This window comes from Labeo rohita, chromosome 2, assembly GCF_022985175.1.
Source record: "Labeo rohita strain BAU-BD-2019 chromosome 2, IGBB_LRoh.1.0, whole genome shotgun sequence".
In the NCBI taxonomy this organism is placed as follows: Eukaryota; Metazoa; Chordata; class Actinopteri; order Cypriniformes; family Cyprinidae; genus Labeo; species Labeo rohita.
The window spans coordinates 13375151-13394209 of NC_066870.1; the positions used below are offsets into that span (position 1 = coordinate 13375151).

Below are 19059 nucleotides of genomic sequence, written 5' to 3' on the forward strand. Positions count from 1 at the left end.
CTGTGATTTTGAATTTTAAGCATTATTACTCCAGTCACATGATCATTCAGAAATCATTCTAATATTCAGATTTGCTGCTTGAAAAACATTTATTATTATTATTATGTTGAGACAGCTCAATAGAAATTTTATTCAGGTTTCTTTGATGAATAGAAAGTTCAGAAGAACAGCATTTATCTGAAACAGAAATCTTTTGTAACATTATAAATGTTATAAATGCTGTAAATGTAGCTCTTTGTATATATTACAGTATATTACATTTTAAAATATATTAAATCAGAAAGCAGTTATTTTAAATAGTAAACATATTTCACAATATTGCTGCGTTTGCTATATTTTTGATCACATAAATGCAGACTTGGTGAGCAGAAGAGAATTTTAAAAATAAATAAATTAAATTAAAAATATTAAAAATCTTACTGGCCAAAAATTGTTTACTGTTAAGTGTATATCAACCATGTGTAGTTGGACAGAAACCAAACATAATTTTGAACAAGGTGATTATTCCAAAGTCCTGTTTTAAAGCCATAAATGGTTGGTGTTAAATAAAGCAATGAGTGTTTACACAAGTGAGGAGTTAGTGTGAGACACTGGTGAATTAGTGTGGCATTTTGATCGGTTGCGTTTGAAAAAGGAAATCAAGAATTAGCATATGGTTTTACAGATTTGATGTGTGATTCTGGTGTTTGAGTGTCAGGTTTCAGAAACCGTGTGACAAGTAAAGATTTTGTGTGTAAGCAGTTGAAAAAAAAATCTGTAATTGAGTAAAAATAAGACAATAATACAAAGTGTGTTCATTTATTATAAGTTTACTGCCACAATGTATGTAATTTTCACCATGCCATGTTGTGATTTAATAAAACAAAGGTATCATGTTTTAACTTCATAATATTTCAAGCTAAAACGTTCATTAATTGTCTCATCAAAATCACAACAGCCATGAAAGATAATCTGCAGGCAAAACTCAGAAGTACATGTGTGATTTCATATTCGTATCAGTTATTATCTACTTATTTACTCTGCATACAAAAAAGTTTAAAGCTGTTTGAGAGTAACGACTTTCTTTGCGAGATCCAACAAAGTGTTATATCGCAAAGTCTTGCTTTTCCAGGAACTTGGGATTCCTTCAAGGCCTACCTAAAAAAACAAGTGTCACAGTATTAGATATTGTGAAACTGCATAGTCATTTTGTCATGTATGTATGACGTAATCATGTGATGAAAGATTGGAATGGATTGATCAGAAAGATAAGTGTTCAACAGATAGCACAAAAAGAATTTCGCCTTAAAAGGAGTTTCCTTCCAGTACAAACATTTACAGATAATTTACTCACCCCTTCGTCATCCAAAATGTTCATGTCTTTCTTTCTTCAGTCATAAAGAAATTATGTTTGTATATAGTGTATGTGTATGTATATAGTGGACTTCAATGGTGCCTGTGAGTTTGAATTTCCAAAATGCAGTTTCAATACAGCTTCAAAGGGCTCTAAACATTCCCTATACTTTTTAAATTCAAATGCTCGTCTTGTCTAGCTCTGCGTGAACTCTGTGTATTCCGATTCATGACAGTTAGGGTAAGTCGAAAAACTCACATCTCATTCTCTTCTCTAACTTCAAACTCATCCTACATCGCTTTTTTTTAAAAGGGCGTTTAATCTTCTTTGCATGTTTACTTTGTAAAGACTGGGTCGGTACTTCTGCAGCGATGTAAGGCAATTTTGAAGTTGGAGGAGAAAATGAGATGGGAGTTTTTCGACCTACCCTAACTGTATTGAATTGGACTACACAGAGTTCACGCAGAGCTAGACAAGACAAGCATTTGAGTTTAAAAAGTATTTAAATTGTCAATTTGTTCAAAAAATGGCCGATTGTTTCACTAGATAAGACCCTTCTTCCTCGGCTGGGATCAATTAGAGCTCTTTGAAACTGCATTTTGGAAGTCCACTATATGGAGAGAAATCCTGAAATGTTTTTCTCAAAAAACATAATTTCTTAGTGACTGAAGGAAGAAAGACATGAACATCTTGGATGACAAGGGGGTGAGTAAATAATCTGTACACTTTTGTTGTGGAAGTGAGCTTCTCCTTTAATTACATAAAGGCTACTTTGTTTTATGATAGAACAATGTGGTTAAACAAATCACAAGGACGTTATTTTTGCATTACCTGAGCGCCAATGCAGGCGCCGATGAAGGAGCTTCTGCTACAGGTGCATCCACCGCAGCTCATGGTGTCCCGGATAGCTTGCTCATAGCCACTGGCTGTCAGAACCCCATGCAGCGCTGCCTGGAATGCACCTGGCAAACCTGAAGGACACGATAAAGCTGCTGAAATACCTGTGACTACTGGTATTGTGTGCATAAGACAGACTTAAGAGAACAATGTTATCAACTGCAGGTAACTAACCTCAAGTATTTGGAAACACAGTGGGAATGAGCTCTTTGGGTTTCTTGCTCAAATTGTCCTTTACTTGATGAATGTGTCCTAAATTAGAAAATTAGAAACAAAAATAAAATTAATTTGTGATACTAAAGGAGAAGTTCACATCCAGAAAAAAAAATGTACAGATAATTTACTCATGCCCTTGTCATCCAAGATGTTCATGTCTTTCTTTCTTCAGTTGTAAGAAAATTATGTTTTTATTATAATAGTCCATATAGTGGACTTCTATGGTGCCCCGAGTTTGAACTTCTAAAATGCAGTTTAAATGCAGCTTCAAAGGGCTCTAAATGATCCCAGCCGAGGAAGAAGGGTCTTCTCTAGTGAAACAATCGGTTATTTTCTAGAACAATTGACAATTTATATACTATTTAACCTCTGATGCTCATCTTGTCTCTGTGTATTCCGGGTTCATGACAGTTAGGGTGTGTCGAAAAACTCCCATCTCATTTTCTCCTCCAATTTCAAAATCATTCTACATCACTGCACAAGTACCAACCCAGTGTTTACAAAGTAAACATGCAAAGAAGATTAAACGGCCTTTACAAAAAAAGGTAAAACAATGACGTAGGACAATTTTGAAGTTGGAGAAGAAAATGAAATGGGAGTTTTTCGACCTACCCTAACTGTCTTGAACTGGAATACACAGAGTTCAGGCAGAGCTAGACAAGACGAGCCTTTTGAGGTTAAAAGTATACAAAATGTATTTTTTTTTTTTTTTTTTAGAAAATAACTCATTTCGCCAGATAAGACCCTTCTTCCTTGGCTGGGATCATTTAGAGCCCTTTGAAGCTGCATTTTAACTCCATTTTGGAAGTTCAAACTTATGAGTAACATTGGAGTCCACTATATGGAGAGAAATCCTGAAATGTTTTCCTCAAAAAAACTATTTCTTTACGACTGAAGAAAGAAAGACATGAACATCTTGGATGACAAGAGTGTGAGTAAATTATCTGTACATTTTTGTTCTGAAGTGACGTTGTCCTTTAAATAATGTCTTTGTGATATATGCAAAGTTTGATATGAATCCCAGCTAAAAAAGATGTATTGACCAATTCAGTGTTTTGCAAACAGTGATGATGTTTTTTGTGGGCGGAGCCTATCTGGTGGCAGAAAATTCAAGTAGCAGTCTATGGAAGCCGCATGGAATAAAAGAATAAAAAAGGTAAATTTGAGTTTACATTTCAAAATTCTGACTTTATTCTCACAATTCCAAGATTATATCTTACAATTCTGAGAAGAACAATTAATTTGTCATTCTTTCTTTTCTACTCAGCTCAGAGTGATAAGTTTATATCCCACACTTCTGTCTTTTTTCCTCAGAATTTACAAACTTGCTATTGTTGAGTTAAATCAAGTTATAAAATCTAAACTAGGAGATTTAAACTTGCATTTGCGAGAAAAAAAATCAGAATTGTGAGATAAAACAGGTAAACGTTATGTAAAATGTTAGGTTTAAATAATATTCGATGCTGTAACTGTAGGGTTAATACAATATAACCCCTATGAACTGCATATGTGAATATTATGTACACCTATTGTTTAAATCTAATTTTTTCTTTAAAAGTAGAGTAATAATAGCAGATTTCATCTATAGTCTGTCTGTTTAAACGTCAGTGTTTAGCTTCAAATGACGTCTGTGATGATAGTATTCTATAAAAATGATTTGCAGTCCAGGTCTGACATTCAAAGGCATAACAATAAATTTTTCTCCTATTCCATGGATTTTACCCATTTCCCTCCACTTGTTACCAGTGTTTTTCTGCCACCACAATGCACACGCAGTTGCAAGTGATGTAACTGTGACATCTCCAAACTGGTCTATTAGCCAGAGCAACGCAGAAGTGATATATTCTGCTTCATCTGTGACTAAGGCTGTGTTTAAATTTATATTACACATTTAGTCCTGTTTCACTTAGCGTTCACACGGTCAAAGTTCTTTTTAATCAAACAAAAGCTGCCAAATGTAAACACACCCTAAGAACCCAGTTTACAATACTAATAACAATTTAAAGCTGCTTATACCAATTATAGCTTTGTCCAACTCCTGAGGGTTTTTTCTGATTGGGTCATTGAGCTGTTCCAGCACTGCATCCAAGGCCTTGGGATCGGGACCATTCAGGATAAAATGCTCCAAGAACCTGAAAAATTAGCATGTTTTAGCACTGAAATTTCCTATCTTATTATAGAGATCAGTTCTTGCACTCTTTCCATGCAAATTCTGAAATGTGCTTCACTATTCTGTTGGAAACCAAAATACCTTCTGAGGCAGTGCTGAGTTGTATGTACACATCTTATGTTGTCAATCATATATTATACAAACCTAGCAGCAGCAAGAGTTACTGCCACACATATGTCATTGTTTTGCGTGACACGGATGGCTTCTTCAACCCTCTCCAACATCTCTGGCTTTCCAGCATAGCATGCTATAATGGGAGCCAGCTTTGCCACTCCATCTATTTGGTTATCAGTTTCACAACCTGAAAAGTGTCACAATGAAGATTTACTATATTATGATATTCTGTTGCTTTCTTATCTCCTTCAAAATTACTTATAATACTGTTATTATAACTACATATTTGAAAAAAACATTCAAATTAATTAGTATTCATCAACAATAATGTGGCGACACAAAATATTTAGACGGATGGTTATCTGACTTAGTCATTCTCAACAACAGAACTGACAGTACCTGTCTCTGCCTTGCCTGCATCCACATTTTTAATAAAGCTCTTAAGGCTTGCTTGTCTCCAGGGTCCTTCAATAGGTAGTTGAGGCCTGGGAGCTTGAGAAAATAAATAAATAAAAGCCATGAATAATTCAGGAAAACAAACAAAACAAAAACAAACACCGTCTAGGGTTATGAGTCAAAGCGACAAATGTGCAAATGGTTATATTGTTAACTGGAATTATTATTATTATTATTTTTTAAATCTGTTAAATGAAATATAGCTGAAATAAAATAAAAATATTGCACGAAAAACTAATCAAAAGTTGCTTCCGTGTCAACTAATATAAGCTCAAGAATAAAAATGAAGAAAAAACAAACAAACCAAACACTCTGAAATAAAAATAAATGAAACCTGAAAATTAATATAAAAACTAAATAATAAAAATGACAAAAGCACATAACAAAATCACTAAAAATTAAGTAAAATTAAATTGGAAACTAAAGATGAAATTACAAAAATGAAAGCTAGTATTATATGTATATTTATAAGATATTATCTACATGCATATTTTATAATTAGAAAAAAATATAAGGACATTATATAAATACATATATAAGTATAATTACTTTTCTCTTCTTTTCTTTCTTTTTTTTAACAGCTCTTTGCAATTGAGAATTATCTAAGTTGTCATAGTGTGGAAAAACAAATCCATTAAATATTTCAAGAACTACTAATAAAAAAGTAAACAAAGACGATAATTTCCAGGTGCAATGGATTAAATCTACCTCCTTTGTCTCTGTAAGGATCATTGACTGGTGTGTCATATTCAGATCCCGCTCCAAAGAATTTGTAGGTGCGCTGCTTTAGATCTTCCACATTCAGACCTGTTTGAACAAACAAACAAACAAATAACCAAATAATCAAAATTCCACTAACCACAACACGTTCAAACAACATGGCGATATAATATGCATGCCATCATAGTCGGGTTTTAAAATGCACAATTTCTTTTTTCATATACAGTATTTTTCACCTCCACACTCAGACAGGGACTCCAGCAGGACGAATGCTTGATCTCCATAGCAGCTCTGCTGTCCGGTGCTCCTCCTGTAGAATGGGTTTGCAGACTCAGGGCGGAATTCAGGCTCAGGACTTTGAGAGAGTAACACGCTCAGCTTCTGCAGGTCATACACCCAATGGAGCGGTTGTGCTGCAGAATGTACAGTATCAACAAAAATCTGCATTTGTCCACATTTAATTATAGAATAATACTATTTACAGTGTACTTGCTTCATACATTACCTGCTACTATAATTAATTACCATAGTAATGATAAACAGTGTGTGATTATGCATCTCCACAAAATAATGTCAGGTTATGCTCATGTGGTTGTTAATACATATGTAAACACACAGTAATGTATACTGTCTATGATGTCAATTCAATTGTGATAAAAATATGTATATTGTTATTATGGTATATTTTGTTACTAGTATTTGCAAGTAATGCAAACCTGCAGCATCGGCAACAGCTGATCCAATGATTGCTCCGATAGCCCTGTCAGCCAGGGCAAGAGCCATCTGTGACAGCAAGATAAAACACACTTATTTAACAGAAACCAAATTAGAGAGAAATATCATGCTCACCTTATAATACACGTATATAATATATCTTATAATATACGTTTTCGGCAACATGCACAACTGAAACTCGCATTAATTGTTAATACAGTTTAAAACGAAAGTGTTTCTTCTCACCTTGAAATCTTATATCCTTCAAGCGAAGTCCGAAGTTTACAAGTTACACGATATATTTAATAGGAAGCGCTTGTGTTATGGAACTGCGTTTTCCGTGCTGCTGATTGGATCGAATTAAGCACGTGACAACAGAACGTCACAGTGCACGTGCAATTTTGTATTTGTTCATGTCAAATCGACTGGTTTTATGGTTTTAGAATATTTAAAATATATAATATGTGGTTTAACTTAAAAAAGGAATTCATTTGTATATATTTGTATATCTTTTTATATATCGTATATATTTGCTACTTCATTTATTGCTTTTTAAAATCGAAACATACTAATAAATATTACAACTTTAGCTTCATAAAATGATCTCAAACTTATAAAATAATAAAAATAAATAATAATTTTACGCACATTTTCAAGGTCATTAGTGAATATTTACGATAAGATAAAACAATTAAATATGTCCATCTGCATTATTGGAAGACCATAATAACTTTATCACTGTCTGTGATTGAGTTCGCTTCTAAACTCACTTCTCCGTCATTGTTTGTTAAACGATCAGCTCTGGAAAGCCATATTAAATCCATCTAGTATGTCCCCTATTCCCGCTGAAAGAGATTTTTTTTTGACTATAAAAAGCTTCAAATTATTGTATTACTATTACTATGCGTGTATATGTGACCCTGAACCACAAAACCAGTTAAAAGTAGCCAAAAATACATTGTATAAGTGAAAATGATCGATTTTTCTTTTATGTCAAAAATCATTTGGAAATTAAGTAAAGATCAAATCCCATGAAGATATTTTGTAAATTTCCCAACGTAAATATATCAAAGCTTAATTTTTTTACTAGTAATATTGCTAAGAACTTCATGTGGATAAATTTAAAGGCCATTTTCTCTCTTTTTTGCACCCTCAGATTCCAGATTTTATTTAACAGATGTATCTCGACCAAATATTGTAACAAACCATACATCAATGGAAAGCTTATTCATTCCGCTTTCAAATGTATAAATCTCAATAAAAAAAAGACCCTTATGACTGGTTTTGCTGTCCATTTTATGTATAACATCATACTTATTCATGCTTTCCTTTGAAGACATTATTATTGACATGAATGGCAAATAATTTATTTACAGTTTTTACAAAGTAATACAAATGCCTTTAAAGTCATTTAGCAGAGAAAAGCGAGATATCTGCAAGAGGTTTAAATGTATAGTTTATAGCTTGCAACAGGAGTCCATATGAGAGTAAAAACTAACGGAAAAGGAAGCGTATTTGATAGGCTACATGATCCTACTATGGTGAAGACATGCTCCTTAATATTCATGAGGTGAACCTTGGCCACTGGAAGATCAACAACGCAGCGTCAACAATATTAATGAATATTCATAAGCTAGTACTTCGCCATTGGAAGATTTACGAGGCAATACCGCACTCCTTAGTTATTGTAAAACCTTTGGCGTAGTAGACTTCGTAACTCCGCTGATGGGGATTCTGGCAGACCGCGGATAAACCTAAATTAGTGCGCACAAGTCTCAGTTTTGGCAACTAAGAGCGCAAGCCCAAAGAGAAAAAAACACGGCTGCCAAATGTAACGCAAGGTGTGCGCTCTGTTTCGGCTGTTTCTACATCTTAGCATCATTCAGCTGTATCAGATTTATTTAACAGTTGTTGACTTTAATTTTATACGCGCATTATGGAGTACTGGAGGCAGTGCAGCTTGTGGCTGATCAATTGCAAAGTTTTGCCTCGGAATCATCGGGTCACAGCGGATTCGGCGCAGGTTTTTGATTTGGCCCAAACTCTTCGGGATGGGGTGCTTCTGTGCCAGCTGCTGAACAATCTCAAACCCGACACCATTAACCTGAAAGAGATTAATCTCAGACCACAGATGTCACAGGTGAGTGCAAACAATAGACAGTGTAGTGTTGTTTTATTGTTTATATTGTTTGTACTGTAAAACTTTATATTTTACAGTGTACTACAGTTACGGAAACGCTGACCTACTGACATAAACGTAGACTTCATATGAGCAGCATATCTATTTCAGTGCATTTCTTTTTAACCTATATATTATGTTTATATTATAGTATTATTTGTATATTTATTTGTAAGTTAAAGACATTTAAGGCTTTATAGTACTAGCTAGTGTCATAGTACTACAAGTTGCCCCAGTGCCACCGGCCGCATAGACTTCTCTTTACAAAGGGCCTAGTGGTAGATATACACAGCTCTCTTTGTATGTGGCATCATTCAGTCAGTCTGTAAAACTCTCAACACGCTGGGTAAACACTGAGCTAATGAAACATCAATTTTTGAATGTACATCGTGTTTTGGTAGCGACCCAGAAGTCATCCAGATGAATGTTCTGTCTGATTTGCTGCTGTGTAAGTAAGTGTTAAGGGCTGAGAAGTCTCAGGCAGTCTGCCCAGGCCCAAACAACTCTTCCCAGATGCCCCTGTTTCACTCCAGTGACCTGATAAAATCCAACTTTGATCTGACTGATTTTTAAACTCACAAATCCACCCTTCTGGATTGACGAGACACAGTCAGTCTCCACCAGACAACGGAAAAGAGCAATTTTCAACAACATCCCTTGTTGCATTAGTTGGCATTCCTGTCACTTATCTGACTCATGTAAATGGAGTGTTTTGATAAGTGGGGTTTTGTGGTTTGGAATTGGTTTACTTTCATTTAAATACACAATTGTAAAATAATAATGTTACATTATTTAAATTAAATTCAGCCATGACAATAGACTAATAGTAGAGAGAAGTTAAAAGCAACCTCATGTCGTTTTCTTTTCAGAGTTGGTCTGTTGTGCTTTTTGAATGGTAAGAAAAAGCAGAAATATCTTTAATAGCACCTATTAGGTAATAGAGCCTGTTTGTGATTAGTTGGAAATCTCATTTCCTCATCTACCGAAGGAAAAAGCCATAATGATTCCACTAATTAATCTCTCTCAAGGCCACGTTTCTACAGATGATTTCCATGATATCCTCAAAATGCTTTGTCCTGGCTACACGTTTGCATTTTACATTTTGTTTTGTAATCTTGTACTTTTCCCCCTCAAAAATTAATATGTACAAGTGGCGTGCAAAAAACACCTTTAAAAGTGTTAACAGAATCTTGTTTTTTTGCTTTATCAGTTCCTCTGCCTGAAGAATATTCGTACGTTCTTGTCTGCATGCTGTGAAGCATTTGGGATGAAGAAAAGTGAATTGTTTGAAGCCTTCGATCTCTTCGATGTCCGTGATTTTGGAAAGGTAATGAAAAAATCTAATCTAAAATCTAAAAGAATCTTTTATTTAGAAGTTAAATTTATTATATAAAATTTCTCATCATTTTTATTGTTAACACTGCACAATAAATTCATTAGTTAACATTAATTAATGCATTAACTAATGTTAGCTAACAATAAACAATACATTCGTTACAGTATTCATAAATCTTTGTTAATGTTAATTAATAAAACTAACTTACTTACTTTGTTCCAAGTGAGACATAAGGCCGCAACTAGTAACCTAACCCGTTCGGGGGGTTGGGCGTGAGTCCAACTATCTGATACTGTAAAAAATACCAAAAATTACAGAAACCGCTATAATAACAGTACAGATAATTAATAAAAGAGTAACTGTTAATTGTTAGGTAATGTAGCTCAGCTCCATAATTAATATTAACAGATAAAACTTTGGATTTTAACAATGTATTAGTAAATGTTGCATTCAATATGACCTGAGATTAGTAAGTCTGTTAGAAGTATTTCTCATGATTAGTTTATGTCAGCTAATGTAGTTAACTAATGTTAACAAATGCAACCTTGTTGTAATGTGTTATCAGTTCTTTTTACTTTTTTTTTTTAACATAACATTAATGAGCACCATGGAGTATAATCATAATTAATTTATAAACAAAAATGTATTACTTTTTTAACTTATTGATGTATTATTGCATATTAATTGATAATAAATATTAGTAATTTGTTGTTATTAAGTTGATTTCATTTTGATTATGTTACCAGAATTATTTGTGAAATAATGCTGACTGTAATTGAGACTGAAAAACATTATTTGCTGAATATGGGTCAGACAGTGTGTATTGATATAGAGGGGGCAGGGTGATAATCACTGACCAGAGAAATTAACAATCTAATATACATTATCATTATGATCTGTATTATTTTATCCGCAGCTAAAGAAATAGATTTACCTACAGTATAAAATAACAAATAATTTTTTGAACATTAATCTCTATCCCTACACAGACATTTCCTCCTAATTCACTTTTCCCATGCAGTGAACATAATCGGTTTAATTTTCCTCACAAAATCTAGCTGTCTCTTCTTGTATGCGCAGACACTTGCAAATGCCTGGCTGATGTGGTTGTGGTCTGGCCTCTGAAGGTCACCTGTAATCAATAGCTCATTTATTTCCCCAACCTCTTCATGTACAATCTCATCCTAAATGTTTGGACTTACTTTGTCTGGCAGTGTAATACAATAATTCCCTGAGCCACAGGAATAACCAACTCCAGTAGCTTCCTCCTGGCATTTCTCTTCCTAGCAAGCACAGAGGCTGAAGGTTTGGTCTCACGTGGGGTTAAACATAAAGTGAAGCGTCCTTTGTACTGTGAGGTACTGCACTGTTTTCACAGAGGGGTTCAGCCATTGTTTGTCTGTACTCATAGGACACATCTGCAGCCATGCAGAATCATCAGCACAGCCCTGTAGGGCTGGACGACACTCCTGAAAGAACTGACTAATGTAGGGAACAGAAAAGCAGTTCAAACACTCCCACTGCACAGGTTTTAAAGGCTTATGGCTGAAGGCATGTGTGTATGTTGTTAATGGTTCTGAGGAGTGCTGTTTGTTCAGGGTAGATCTGGATAACTTGGTGTTTTATGCAGTCATGTGATTTAAAGTGAAAAGCAGATTTAGTAGTTAATGCTGAAAGTGATTAAAATGATGTATGTAAAGAGTTAACTAACTAAAAGTACAAAGTTAGCAATGCTACTAATTTAACATTTTCACTAGCATGAAATTTTGAATAATGAGGAGGCCGTTTGATCTCAGTAGCCGTCCTTCATCACAGATGCCAGGACAGTTTTTGGTAACACTTTACAATAAGGTTCATTAGTTAACATTAGTTAACTGCATTAGTTAATGTGAACTAAGAATGAACAATACTTCTACTGCATTTATCAATCTTAGTTCATGTTAATTTCAGCATTTACTAATGCATTATTAAAATCAAAAATTGTGTTTGTTAACATTAGTTAATGCACTGTGAACTAATATGAACAAACACTGAACAACTGCATTTTTATTAACAAAGATTAATAAATAGTTAAATGCACTGTTCATTGTTCGTTCATGTTAGTTGTTACATTAAGTAATGTTAACAAATGACACCTTATTGTAAATTGTTACCCAGTTTTTTCCATTTTTCTTTCTTTTTATTTATTTAGTTTTATTTCTGTATATTGACACTCCTTTTCAGTTTTGGGTGAGAAGTTCATGTTTTATTTAACAAAGAAGAAATTGGTCATATTAAAATAATGTTTATTATAATAATGTTATTTTAATTAAAAATAAACCTTTTTAATTGTTGATAAACTTTTTATAGCACCTTTAAAAGTTGCATCTCAAATGCTTTATAAAAAGTTAAAATACATTGAAAAAAAAAAAAAAAAGAGTTACAAAGTAATGAAATAAAAGCTACTTTGGAAATGTGAGTTTTAAGAGAAATCAAAAACTCTTAAAAAAAAGTCTTTTAAAAAATCTTTAAAAAAGGATTCAGCATGTCTAATATCAATATCATTAATATTAGAATATGTAATGTATTATATATAATATTAACCCTTTTAACTGTCACCGTCCCCTCTGTGGGACGCATAACTTTACTTCACCATATTACAAATAAATCCTAATCTAATCATGACAAACTATACATCGTTGGAAAGGTCTAAGACTCCTAAATAGATATTTTACCATATTTTTGTGTTTTAAATCAATGTAGGAAAAGTAATAGATTAATGTATGTCAAGAGTGCAACTTAAAAAATCTACATCATAACGTGAGTTTTGACCTTTGTCACAAAAGACTTTCTTCGTTGCCTTTTTCCCTATCACGTTTTAGAAATCATAAGAAATTATATATTACTTCAAAACTTAAAATCTCAAAATTCATCCTTTGAAAGGCATTTTAAAATCAGACATTGCATTACCATGGGAAATGTACATCAAAATCTTATTACAAAATATTTTCATTCATGAATTATAAAAATTTAAGTCTGGATAGTGCATTTTTATGTCTGTATTCAAAAATGGGAGTGACATTTAAAGGTAATGGGAGTGACATTAAAGGTTAAAATATAGTTATTAATAATAAGGTTGTGTTAAAATATTAAAATTGTTTTTAAGCACATATTAAGCAACATATTAAAGTGATTTCTGAAGAATCATGTAACACTGAAGACTTCAGTAATAGCTGCTGAAAATCCATTTTTTTTCTTTTTTACAAATAACTTTCAAGTTATTTTTAAGTAAGTTTGAGCTACTGCTAGCTAACTTTATATAAACCTGTCACTGACCAACACACTAAAGCAGTGTCACCCTTATGAAAACTGTTAACATTACTTCACACCACACAATTTCAGACTGCAGTTGCTATGTTTCGCCCTATTTCCTGTGTGTTCTCAAGGTTTAAGTTAATCCTTCTCAATAATCTTTGCCCGGCAGCAATCTACTAACATGAACTTGCCTTGTAAGTACGCATGTTACGTCCACATCCATTAAATCTGCTTTAAATCAAATTATGAAGTAATGATATGAAATACAGCACATATTTGGCACAGGTTTATGTGCTTATTTTACCATTAGGTAAAAGAATCTTTATAAAACTAATAGTCCAGACTCTGATTGGATGATTTGCAATTCAAAGCGTCTGTAAAGTGCATGCCAAGTTGCATGCTTTGCCCAACACATAGCACATAGCATAATATTAGTATAATGAAGTATATTACTTAAATGAAATAAAATACAGCTGTGTATTACAATAGTTAATTATAATAAATATAGCTCTGTATTGAACATTGGTGTTTTTACTTTTCATTTGATCAGTTTTGAGTTTTGACATTGTCTTATAAAAGCAAATAAGGCACAAGATTCTCCGTGCTACTGTGATTTTATCGTGTGTAAGAGTATTGTGTTGAATTACTATGGTACATGGCCGTTTTATTGCTTGTTTTCTTAAAATAGTTTCTCATTGAGTTATGCAGGTGTTAATGTAGCTGAACTCTGCTTATGGTTGCTTTGTGCTCTCATGTAGACCACACAGCTGTTTGGAGGTTGTATTTTTACCTTTTCTCACCTTTCATCTTCCTGTGCTGTTTCCTTGGAGACTACACAGCACATGATTGTCTTATGCATGTAGTTGTTTCAGTCACCTCATATGACAATAAAGATATGGATTACTACATGCCTTCCAGGCATTCTCTTATTATTAGGTTACTGGGGTAGTATATTGATACAGCCATATCAAATCAATAAGTGGTAGGAGTTTGGTCTTCACAGTCCTGCAGCTAGTAGTGATTTACTGACAAAACTACTTTATTTGCCTCACATATGATTTGAATAAATAAATTCAGAATGAAAAAACTAACAGTGAGTACAGATATTTGTGACCCTGGACCACAAACCCAGTAGCATGGGTATATTTGTAGCAATAGCCCAAAATACATTGTATGGGTCAAAATGATCGATTTTTCTTTTATTCCAAAAATCATTAGGATATTAGGTAAATATCATGTTCAATGAAGATATTTTGTATATTTCCTTCATTTGGACAACTTTAAAGGTGATTTTCTCAATATTTTGAAATTTTTTTTTTTGCACCCTCAGATTGTAGATTTTCAAACAGTCGTATCTCGGCCAAATATTGTCATATCAACCTAACAAACCATACATCAATGGAAAGCTTATTTATTTGGCTTTCAGATGATGTATAAATCTCAAATTTAAAAAAAAATTGACCCTTATGACTGATTTTGTGGTCCTGGGCAACATTTTTGACTGTTTATTTGTTGTGTTTTTGTTTGTCTAATCAATATGTATATAGTGCATTAAATGGGTTGTTTTTGTACTTTTTTACCGTGTGATTTAGCTGATTTCTCAGATCCCAACCAGGCTAAGAGTCAAGACCGCACTCAGATCAAACAGTGCTGTGTTTTCAGCTTTCATCTCACGAGCAAGTTGAACCAAAGAAGCACAGGAAACCTTTATATAACCATTGTTATAGGTCGACAAGGTTGACAGGAGAGATGATAGATGATAGTTGCATGTCTGGCACACTTGCAGTTCTTTATGACTAAAATGTTAAATCAAAATTGTCAAAACTCTTGGCATGGTGCGTCATGGAATGCTTTTGCAACAGTATTGAAGCAGTTTGCATGTCTGCTGTTTTTCGTTCACTATCTAGTCTAACATGTCCATTACAAATCATTAAAATTTTAGTTTTGCACAGAGCCTGTAGCTTGAACAATAGATCATAAGTTTGATTCCCAGGGAATCCATGGGCTGATAAAAATGTACCTTGAATAAAATGAAAGTCTGTTTGGATAAAAGTGTTTTTAAATGTATAAATGTGATGTAAATGAAAAGAAATTCATTTGTAGACACAATTGGTTTGTTTCGAAGCAAATTTTAGGTATTTAAACATAAATTCCATCAAATTTGTCAGTGGCTGTTTATTTTGAGAGAAAATAAAAGTAAGCTAAAGAAAGTCTTACCTTTTACACACTCACACTTAGTTTCGGAACTGAAATGTATGAATGCACAGTCATTTGAGATTCAGAATGAAAAGCTCACCTCTGCTGCGCTACTTTATGGTGAAATTGAAATTCTGCTGCGGTCTGACTGTAAAGCTGCAAAAGCTGCGACCTGCATCTGGCATCTTAGCTTTGTACTGTATAGGTAACTTTTTCGGTGCTCTTGTGTATAACTTCAAAGATGTTATTCCTAAATGCAGGTTGTATTGCTAATGAAGAAGCCAATCTAATTTTATTCCTTCTTGTATGTTGTGGAACAGATACTAGGGAAATGTATCGATTTAGCTAAGTTTATTACTCAGGTATTGCTGAATCCTGCCTGTGAAGGAGTTAAAATACTAAAACATTTATGCCGTTAAAGACGCATGAAGTGAGAATGAAAGTAGACGACAACACTTCTTATCAGTGGTGTGAACAAAAATAGCTTTCAAAAGGAAGCAGGGTTGGTTTTCAACAGGTGTTCTGAAGCACGATTGAGAGACCCAAATGGTGTGCTATCATCAAGATCTGTCTATTGTAAGTGTATTTATGTTGCATGCATGTGTGTTACCATATGACAATTTGTACACGTCTGTGCATGTGTGTGTATGAGTGTAAATGTGAGAAAGCAAGCCCACATTGCACACTTTGGCATTGCAAGACCACTTCCTCTCCAGAGAGTGTGTTGCCTCTTTAATAACATCGCTTTTCTGAAGTAGACTATTACAGGAATCACTTCTGCTTTACACCTGAAATAGCACATCCAATGTTCATCCTATTAGTTTTATAGAACTATTTAATAGCTAAACAGTCGAGTGCATCTCAAGTAAAATGTAGCAAAATGCTGATTTCACATGTGAAGAAAGTTTACAAAGGACAGTCAATTTAATTCTAATCATTGACAGGATGGCAAAAACGTTCCACTAATTATAATTACTTATTTATTTAATTACTTTTTTTAAAGGGGTCATCGAATGCAAAACTCACTTTTATATGTTGTTTGAACATAAATGTGTGTTGGCCGTGTGTGTACACAACCACTCTATAGTGATAAAAGTCCACCCAGTGGTATTTTTTCTAAATATTTGTAAGTTATATCCTTTTTCAAATCAGGCCATTCTCAGCAGCTTGTGTGATGTCACACCGACCAAGGCTGCTCCCACAATAGTTGATTGATACGGCTGTCATACCTTAGACCCGTCCTGAGTGAGCTGTGATCTGTCCGCCATTGTTTCGACTCCGGTGCAGGGGAAGACAAGAATGTCTTCCATTAAGCGATTGAGGAGTTTTGTTGTTGGATGTAGCAGTCTTCATTTACTCCTGACATCTGAGCCACTGAATATGCAGAGGATTAACATTAATTTCATTTTAGAAGGAAATGTGCCCGGCTATCAACGTTTGCGTAAATTATTTGTCATCTAGCTTCACCTACAGCATAAGTGGGTTTTTATATGCATCTTTGGAAAAAAAAAAATCCTTTCTTAATAATGTGATAGTTAGCAAGCTTCGTGGCTAAATGCGGCTAAAGTAAACGTTACGGCTCGTTGCCCCACAGAAGAGAGGGGCAGGGTGAGCAGAGCTCATTAGCATTTAAAGGCAAATGCACTAAAACAGCTTGCTTTGAAAAGGGCTGATTTTGACAAGGTAAAAAGGTTTTGTTTTACACTACCACCGAGAAATTTTAACCAAAGTATGTTATAGGCTCATTAAGACCCTAAAGAATCATATCAACTTGTGGAAAATGGGCCTCTGATGACCCCTTTAAATACTTTTTTTTTTCCATATACAGGTGTATCTCAATAAATTAGAATGTTGTGGAAAAGTTCATTTATTTTAGTAATTCGACTCAAATTGTGAAACTTGTGTATTAAATAAATTCAGTGCACACAGACTGAAGTAGTTTAAGTCTTTGGTTCTTTTAATTGTGATGATTTTGGCTCACATTTAACAAAAACCCACCAATTCATCTCAACAAATTAGAATATGGTGACATGCCAATCAGCTAATCAACTCAAAACACCTGCAAAGGTTTCCTGAGCCTTCAAAATGGTCTCTCAGTTTGGTTCACTAAGCTACACAATCATGGGGAAGACTGCTGATCTCACAGTTGTCCAGAAGACAATCATTGACAGCCTTCACAAGGAGGGTAAGCCACAAACATTTATTGCCAAAGAAGCTGGCTGTTTACAGAGTGCTGTATCCAAGTATGTTAACAGAAAATTGAGTGGAAGGAAAAAGTGTGGAAGAAAAAAGATGCACAACCAACCGAGAGAACCACAGCCTTGAGAGGCGTGTCAAGCAAAATCGATTCAAGAATTTAGGTGAACTTCACAAGGAATGGACTGAGGCTGGAGTCAAAGCATCAAGAGCCAGCACACACAAACGTGTCAAGGAATTTGGCTACAGTTGTCGTATTCCTCTTGTTAAGCCACTCTTGAACCACAGACAATGTCAGAGGCATCTTATCGGGGCTAAGGAGAAGAAGAAATGGACTGTTGCCCAGTGGTCCAAAGTCCTCTTTTCAAATGAGAGCAAGTTTTGTATTTCAATTGGAAAACAAGGTCCTAGAGTCTGGAGGAAGCCCAAGTTGCTTGAAGTCCAATGTTAAATTTCCACAGTGTGTGATGATTTGGGGTGCAATGTCATCTGCTGGTGTTGGTTGTGTTTTTTGAAAACCAAAGCCACTGCACCCATTAACCAAGAAATTTTAGAGCACTTAATGATTACTTCTGCTGACCAGCTTTTTAAAGATGTTGATTTCGTTTTCCAGCAGGATTTGGCACCTGCCCACACTGCCAAAAGCACCAAAAGTTGATTAAATGACCATGGTGTTGGTGTGCTTGACTGGCCAGCAAACTCACCAGACCTGAACCCCATAGAGAATCTATAGGGAATTGTCAAGAGGAAAATGAGAAACAAGAGACCAAAAAATGCAGATGAGCTGAAGGCCACTGTCAAAGAAACCTGGGCTACCATACCACCTCAGCAGTGCCACAGACTGATCACCTCCATGCCACACCAAATTGAGGCAGTAATTAAAGCAAAAGGAGCCCCTACCAAGTATTGAGTACATATACAGTAAATGAGCATACTTTCCAGAAGGCCAACAATTCACTAAAAATGTTTTTTTTTTTTTTTTTTTTTTATTGGTCTTATGAAGTATTCTAATTTGTTGAGATAGTGAATTGTTGGGTTTTTGTTAAATGTGAGCCAAAATCATCACAATTAAAAGAACCAAAGACTTAAACTACTTTAGTCTGTGTGCACTGAATTTATTTAATACACAAGTTGAATTACTGAAATAAAGGAACTTTTCCACAACATTCAAATTTATTGAGATGCACCTGTATATTTTAAAATATACAAAAATGGCCAAAAAAGTATGTTTCTGTAAA

The 19059-nt window shown here is 34.3% G+C and overlaps 2 protein-coding genes across 3 annotated transcripts in view; one reads left to right on the forward strand and one right to left on the reverse strand.

The window, feature by feature from the left end:
- Positions 1 to 793: 793 nt before the first annotated feature.
- Positions 794 to 6985, reverse strand: selenoj (selenoprotein J). Its single transcript, XM_051133934.1, has 10 exons — positions 6867 to 6985; positions 6623 to 6689; positions 6143 to 6319; positions 5895 to 5993; positions 5130 to 5222; positions 4761 to 4917; positions 4463 to 4578; positions 2405 to 2482; positions 2165 to 2304; positions 794 to 1137 (listed from the first exon to the last, which is right to left on the reverse strand). Exons 2-10 carry the CDS (start codon positions 6687 to 6689, stop codon positions 1036 to 1038), a joined length of 1029 nt encoding a protein of 342 aa, XP_050989891.1. The 5' UTR covers positions 6867 to 6985; the 3' UTR covers positions 794 to 1035.
- A 1301-nt stretch (positions 6986 to 8286) lies between these two features.
- vav3b (vav 3 guanine nucleotide exchange factor b) overlaps positions 8287 to 19059 on the forward strand; it is a 67632-nt gene continuing 56859 nt past the window's right edge. For both annotated transcript variants that reach the window (XM_051133853.1, XM_051133861.1), the window contains exons 1-2: positions 8287 to 8760; positions 10010 to 10126. In XM_051133853.1, coding sequence (XP_050989810.1) covers positions 8557 to 8760; positions 10010 to 10126 — 321 coding nt within the window. In that variant the 5' untranslated portion in view covers positions 8287 to 8556. The remainder of the gene's footprint in view (positions 8761 to 10009; positions 10127 to 19059) is intronic.